This window comes from Cyprinodon variegatus, unplaced genomic scaffold (genome assembly GCF_000732505.1).
Source record: "Cyprinodon variegatus isolate N-32 unplaced genomic scaffold, C_variegatus-1.0 Scaffold41, whole genome shotgun sequence".
Taxonomy (NCBI): Eukaryota; Metazoa; Chordata; class Actinopteri; order Cyprinodontiformes; family Cyprinodontidae; genus Cyprinodon; species Cyprinodon variegatus.
Window position 1 is genome coordinate 274,799 of NW_015150494.1, and position 6,830 is coordinate 281,628.

The window sequence follows — 6,830 nt, forward strand, 5'->3', positions numbered from 1 at the left end:
GTTTCTTTTCTTCGTGTCATCGTGCTCCTAGAATCAGCCTGAATAAAAACAGTTACCGGTTCTAGATCATCCTAATCTACAAAAGTCTGAATACATGAAGGAAACGTTACAGTTTAACATTCTGGGAAGAAACCCTCACATGTTGCTCAGATTGTTTTGATCAAACTTGATTCTTGTTTTACAAACATTTTATATACATATTTTTGTCCTTTTACTGCAGTGATTCTGTTCAGAGGGGAATCTGAGCTCTGCAGATCCTGAATTTGTAGCGCTTCGCTCTGCTCTCGTTTGGTTAAATAAACATATCCTTCATCATGTGACTCTGATTACGATGTAACAGCAAAAATTCTGTAGTTCCTTTAAAGAAAAACACACTACTTAGCACTACTAAGCGTAGCTCAAACTGCTCCTTCGACTCTCCTACAGACACGTGTCGTTTGTGGACTGTCCCGGCCACGACATCCTTATGGCCACCATGTTGAACGGCGCCGCCGTCATGGACGCTGCCCTCCTGCTCATTGGTAAGTCACACTCTGATCCTGTGGGTCCTTCGCCCCCTGTGGTCCGGCTGTAAACGCTGCTGCTTCTGTCTGCCTGTCCAGCGGGGAACGAGTCGTGTCCTCAGCCTCAGACCTCGGAGCATCTGGCCGCCATAGAGATCATGAAGCTGAAACACATCCTGATCCTCCAGAACAAGATCGACCTGGTGAAGGAGAGCCAGGCCAAGGAGCAGTACGAGCAGATCCTGGCCTTCGTTCAGGGTGAGTCCGGCTCAGCGTCTAATAACTCTGCTGTAGATGGTCCTGGTTCCTCTCTGATGGCCGTTTGAGCCGATCAGGACCCATTTTCAGGGTCAGATTCTCTGTTTGAAACCTTGAACATCGGCCATGATGCAATAGAGGAAGCAGACTCACAGGCACCATATGCTGTGGTTTCAGCATTTTGTTACTTGTAGTTTTTTTGCTTCTATTTTTAGTGGTTATCGCATTTATTATTTTTTTTATTATTATTTTGTGCAGCATTTTTCTATTGCATTTGTTTATGTCTGCTTGTTGTGGAGTTTGTATCACAGGGTATTGCAGCTTGTTTCTTTTCTGCTGCACGTTTGCACCCGTCAGCCATCGTACTAATACGTTTTAAGACCTATTGTATTTCATCATTACTTTGTTTTTATTTCACATCATATTCTGCAGATCAACATCCAGAAAATCCTTTTTTTTAAGCATGTTGGGTGTTTTTCTTTATACCAAAACCTAGGGATATAAAAAAAATGTTGGTTCTTCAAAATGGAAATGCATTTCCTTCAGCAGATATTAAACAAAACAATAATAAACTATCTTTTTTTGTAGTTTTTACAGCTCTAGTGGCTTGTTTTTCTCACAGTAGGCTGATAGGAAAGAGGGTATGAGACTGGGAGAGAGACATGTGGCAAAGGACCACAACCCCAGTCAGCCGTGTCGAGGACTAAGGCCTCCATACATGGATCGTGCGCGCTAACCACTGTGCTACTTGCACATCCAATTAACTATCTGTAATTAAAGATTTGTGATATTTTCAGACCTAATCAATTTATTCCGCTGCTCTCAGGGCAGAAAGGCTCTTTGGATGTTAAAGGTTGCAGCCATCCTGATCTAGACATTGTAACCCTCCTCAGGCTGTTGAGAGGGAAGCTTCAGGCCAAGTCTGTGCCAAGTTTTATACATCTTCTGGAAATGTATGAATTTAGGCACAGAGTTGCATGTTCTTATCTCATCTTGCCTACTTTTAGGTTTCTTAGAGAAATGGGCTTCTGATTACAGACGTACTTAATTTTGAATTATTTGTTTGATTGTTTTTAATTTTGGTTTGTCTTCTTTGACCTTATGTTTAGATTAAAGGTTTGATTCTCTGTCGATAGTCAGACTTGAGCTGCAGCTGCAATAAAATCTGTATTTTTAGGCTTTATGTGCGCCTTAAGGAGGGAACTGATGCCTGTGTTGTTTCTCCTGCAGGCACAGTCGCTGAGGGAGCTCCCATCATTCCCATCTCAGCGCAGCTGAAATACAACATCGAGGTGGTTTGTGAGTACATCGTCAAAAAGATCCCTGTCCCCGTCAGAGACTTCACCTCAGAGCCCAGACTCATCGGTAGGAAGAAAGGCCACCAGTTGCTGCTCGTCTCTGTCCTGCTCTGGTCCTCATCTGTTAAACGTCTGCTTCAGTCATCAGGTCCTTCGACGTGAACAAACCGGGCTGCGAGGTGGACGACCTGAAGGGAGGCGTGGCGGGAGGCAGCATCCTGAAGGGCGTGCTGAAGGTAGAGACTGGTGCTGTAAACGGCTGCTGAGGTTCAGGCTCTTATCTGAAACCTGGTTGTTTTGTGTTTGTCTGACCTGTAGGTGGGTCAGGAGATCGAGGTCCGCCCTGGAATAGTGTCTAAAGACCAGGAGGGAAAGCTGATGTGCAAACCCATCTTCTCTAAGATCGTGTCTCTGTTTGCTGAACACAATGATCTGCAGTACGCCGCACCGGGAGGCCTCATCGGTGAGGGACGCTGTGCATCGGGCGCTTTCATTCAGCGTCGCACATTTAGAACCATTTGGACTCATTCTGGGGAAGAAGTTCAGGAAAAAGGATGATTAGAGTGTGATTTAAACCAGGGAAGCAGACTTTCTGCTGTCTGGATTTCTGAAAACTTATTTCTATTTTTATCTGATCTTATTTTTTTCTTCTTCATTCTAATCTATGTCCTTTCCTTGTTTCCTTGCCCCGGTTATTTCTCCCTTTCTTCCTCTTCTTTCCTTCCTTCCTACTGTTCCCCCTTTCATCCTCTTCTTTCCTTCCTTCCTACTGTTCCCCCTTTCATCCTCTTCTTTCCTTCCTTCCTACTGTTCCCCCTTTCATCCTCTTCTTTCCTTCCTTCCTACTGTTCCCCTTTCATCCTTCTCTCTCCTTCCTTGCTTCCTTCCTACTGTTCCCCCTTTCATCCTCTTCTTTCCTTCCTTCTGTTCGTCCTTTCATCCTTTTCTTTCCTTCCTTGCTTCCTTCCTACTGTTCCTCCTTTCATCCTTTTCTTTCCTTCCTTCCTACTGTTCCCCTTTCATCCTTCTCTCTCCTTCCTTGCTTCCTTCCTACTGTTCCTCCTTTCATCCTTTTCTTTCCTTCCTTCCTTCCTTCCTACTTTTTTCGGTTTCTTATTTTCTGTCCTGTTTGCTTCTGCTTTTCTTAGTTTGTTCTGTCGCTTCCTTCCCTCTATCCCTTATTTCCTTCTATACTTCCTTCCTGCCAGAAATGAATCTGATTTATTATGAATTAATGAATTTCTGAGCTGTTATTTGATAGATTTACAGTTTGAACAATTGGAGGAAACTAAAAGCGTCTCTCCGTGTCTCCAGGTGTGGGAACAAAGATCGACCCCACGCTGTGCCGAGCAGACCGTATGGTGGGTCAGGTCCTGGGAGCTGTCGGAGCGCTGCCAGAGATCTTTACAGAGCTGGAGATTTCCTATTTCCTCCTCAGAAGGCTGCTGGGAGTCCGCACAGAGGGGGACAAAAAGGCTGCCAAGGTGAGGCCAGCATCGTTGGAAATGTAGTCCTAACTCCCCTGAAAGCTGTTGCTTGTTGACCATCTGCCCTCCCCCTCCCCCCTCAGGTCCAGAAGCTCTCCAAGAACGAGGTGCTGATGGTGAACATCGGCTCGCTGTCGACGGGCGGGCGAGTCAGCGCCGTCAAGGCTGATCTGGCCAAGATCGTCCTCACCAACCCTGTGTGCACCGAGGTCGGAGAGAAGATCGCGCTCAGTCGGCGTGTGGAGAAGCACTGGCGGTAAGGGGCGCACCTGTCCTGGAGGGCCAATCAGTGTCTGAGGGGTGCCGCTGATGGACTGTGTCCCTTTAAGCCTCCTAACATCAGTCTAGATGAGGACAGGCAGGCAGATCATCTGTTTCTGGAAGGAGAGACTGTCTGAAGATGTCCTGGTTCTCTTTGGATCCAGAATCATTAGCAAGATTAAATAATAATTTAGGATTAGAGGCTTTTAGTCTCTGAAGATGATAATCTGAGTCTGAGCAGAGCTCAAAGTGAAGCTGCTTTTAGAGGAGGGCCAATTTAAAATCCTTCTGGAAGTGTTTTTATTTAGTTTTAGTCAGGGTTCCCATGCCTCCTTAAAATCCTCTAAAAACTTCTTGAATAAAAAAAAAAAATGTTTCCAACTACCCATAAATAATGAATGTGTTAAACTTCCCACCTTTGGTGACCGCGGCTAAACGGTTTTTATTTAGTGTAGCAGTGGATTCTCATTTCCTCTACATAGAGAACATGTTAAACAGGACATGCATCTTCTAGGCGGTGAACAGTCATAAAGTTGGTTCCCGATCCACGCCTGAAACTTCAGGAAGTCTGCTTCGCCATGTCAGGGTGTCCTAAATAAATGACCATTCTGCTGTTTGTTAATGGAGGGGAGTTTATTACATGGTTGTTTTAAGCAAAGAATGTGTTTAATGAATGGGAATTCATCAAAAGGCTTAAAAAGGAACTTTGCTGGGGGTTTTTTATTTTTTATTTACATTTTTTTTGTCTTTTAGGAATTTTTTATTATAATTGTTTTTTCATATCTTTTTTAATCATTTTTTTTAGATTGAGTTTCACTGATTTTTAGGGATCATATTCTCCTCACTTCTTGAACTTTTCTCAGAAAGGATCTTGGCCACATTTCTATTGGTCCTCATGGTTAGCATCTTTATTGGTCAAGAGTGAGCGTTAATGTTTGGCTGGAATGAGGGAGATGTGATTTGTAAAATGCAGTTGCCTGGTTCTGCTGGAGTTTTCTTCCCATTAAAAGGGAGTCTTTCCTCTCCACTGTCGCTACAAGCATGCTTGGTGTGAGGGATTGCTGAAGAGTCAATGCAGTCAACTGGTTTTCCTTAGATAGAAAACTTGGAATCAGTTTGACTGGATGATCTGGTGAACTGTAAAGTGTAAATAAACTGAATTGAATTGAAAATAACACAATACGTAAAATTCAATCTGAAAAACGTATTTAATAAAACACAATTTAAACTGGATAAGATAAAGATTTAAGGAAAATAAAATCTGAGAAAAGGCCTAGGTTACTCGTCTTTTTGTTTTGTTAGTTTTTTTTTGTTTTTCGAAGTTTCATTTCTGAATATTTTTTTTCTTTTCAAGAATAAAGGAAAAAATGTTCCCTCCATAGAGGTTAAGCCTACATGAGGCTACGATAAATAAACCCTTTGCCAAACGTTGAACTTCAAAGCTCCACAGAGGCCTCCTCGCCATCGCTAAACTGATTGATGCATTGAAGACCTGAATGACGACTGTCAGCATTATGGATGATGATACAGGCTATATATTCAAATATATTTATATATTTGATGCTGATCTGTTTTTAGATGAATTCTTTTCAAAAAATCTCTTATTACTTTTGCATGCAAAACATTTCCCGACATGATTGAAACACATTTGACTAAAAACAAGAAATCAGATTCTGCTGTTTTTGAACATAATTAATCTTTAGAAATATGTGATTGAACTTTAAATGTGTGGTAGAAACATGAGGGGTTTAATTTTCTGATGACCTCTGGCCTCTAAGAGGAAATGTGTAATTTTGATGTTTGGTGCTCATTCAGAATAACCTGATTACATGTCCGCTAATCAGGTGGTCAATCTGTATAAACCACCATTTACTGGAGTTCAGTGTCGACTCGTCATGTGAGAAACTGGTGTAGGTTAGAGGGCTCTGAGTCAGCTTTATGTTTTAAAACTGTTTACATTGTAAAGCTGCTGTTGTTTTAAGCTTAAGGCTTGAGATCTGTTAAATGATCATCTGTAGTTGAGTTTAGAGGAGCTCTGATGAAATGTTGACCTGTTTCTCCTGTTTGTTTCTCTCAGGCTGATCGGCTGGGGGCAGATCAGGAGAGGCGTGACCATCACACCAACGGTGGACGACGACTGAGAGAGACACGTCAGCCAGACCGCTCCAACACCCCCACTCCTTTAGGATTTTTTTTGTTTTGTTTTGTTTTTTTGCAACTGGGACATTTCACTGGTTTAAAGATGCCTTCTAGATCTCTGCTGGAGGAGGAGGAGCTCCTATGCAGCAGGAATCCAGATGATGCAGAGGACTTCCTGCATTGGCTTCAGATTTAACAACCAATAAAATACATTTGGAAGGATCTTCTGTGTCCCTGAGCTTTTCTTGGTGACTTTAAACTGGATAAACAATAAAGAATTAACTAGTGATAAAACTCCGAGGGGTTAAAGCTCAGAGTGTAATTTATTTATTCTCAGTGGTAGTTAAGTCTGTCCTGCATGTTTTTCAACCAATTACTGATCTTGGGCTTAATCACCATATTCTGCAGGAGTGAGGAAGTGTTCATTTAAAGTTCTGCATTTCCATAAAAGGAAACGTCTGAAACATCCATTAAATAAGCCCTGCAGGACTATAAACTTCTTAATGATGTATAACGGCTCAGAATGAATTTAATCCACAAGGTCCCTTAGAAAAATTATGAAAATAGATGTTCCTCCTGAAACGCCTTACTTTATCTAAACAGTTACCGTAAGTCTGTTCCTCCAGGCTTTCTGATGCAGGGTAAAAATGATGATGATGATTTAAAATGTAATACTTTATAATGAAGTAGATCTTTATAGGGCTATCCACCCTTATAGAGTTGATTGGTCTGTAGTAGAGATGCACGATATAATCGGCCCCCTATCGGTATCGGCCTTAAAACTGAATATCAGACATCGGCCACCCCACCGATATTTAACCCGATATTTGATCAGCTTCTGAGTTTCTAAAGTCTAAAAAAAAAATACTACTACTTCTTCCTCA

General features: G+C 42.2%; 1 protein-coding gene across 1 annotated transcript in view; it reads left to right on the forward strand.

The window, feature by feature from the left end:
* eif2s3 (eukaryotic translation initiation factor 2 subunit gamma) overlaps nt 1-6,169 on the forward strand; it is a 9,053-nt gene extending 2,884 nt beyond the window's left edge. Inside the window, exons 5-12 of the mRNA XM_015370074.1 lie at nt 427-521; nt 603-761; nt 1,992-2,126; nt 2,201-2,295; nt 2,378-2,522; nt 3,374-3,543; nt 3,630-3,802; nt 5,885-6,169. Coding sequence (XP_015225560.1) covers nt 427-521; nt 603-761; nt 1,992-2,126; nt 2,201-2,295; nt 2,378-2,522; nt 3,374-3,543; nt 3,630-3,802; nt 5,885-5,948 — 1,036 coding nt within the window. The 3' untranslated portion in view covers nt 5,949-6,169. The remainder of the gene's footprint in view (nt 1-426; nt 522-602; nt 762-1,991; nt 2,127-2,200; nt 2,296-2,377; nt 2,523-3,373; nt 3,544-3,629; nt 3,803-5,884) is intronic.
* The last annotated feature ends 661 nt before the right edge of the window (nt 6,170-6,830 follow it).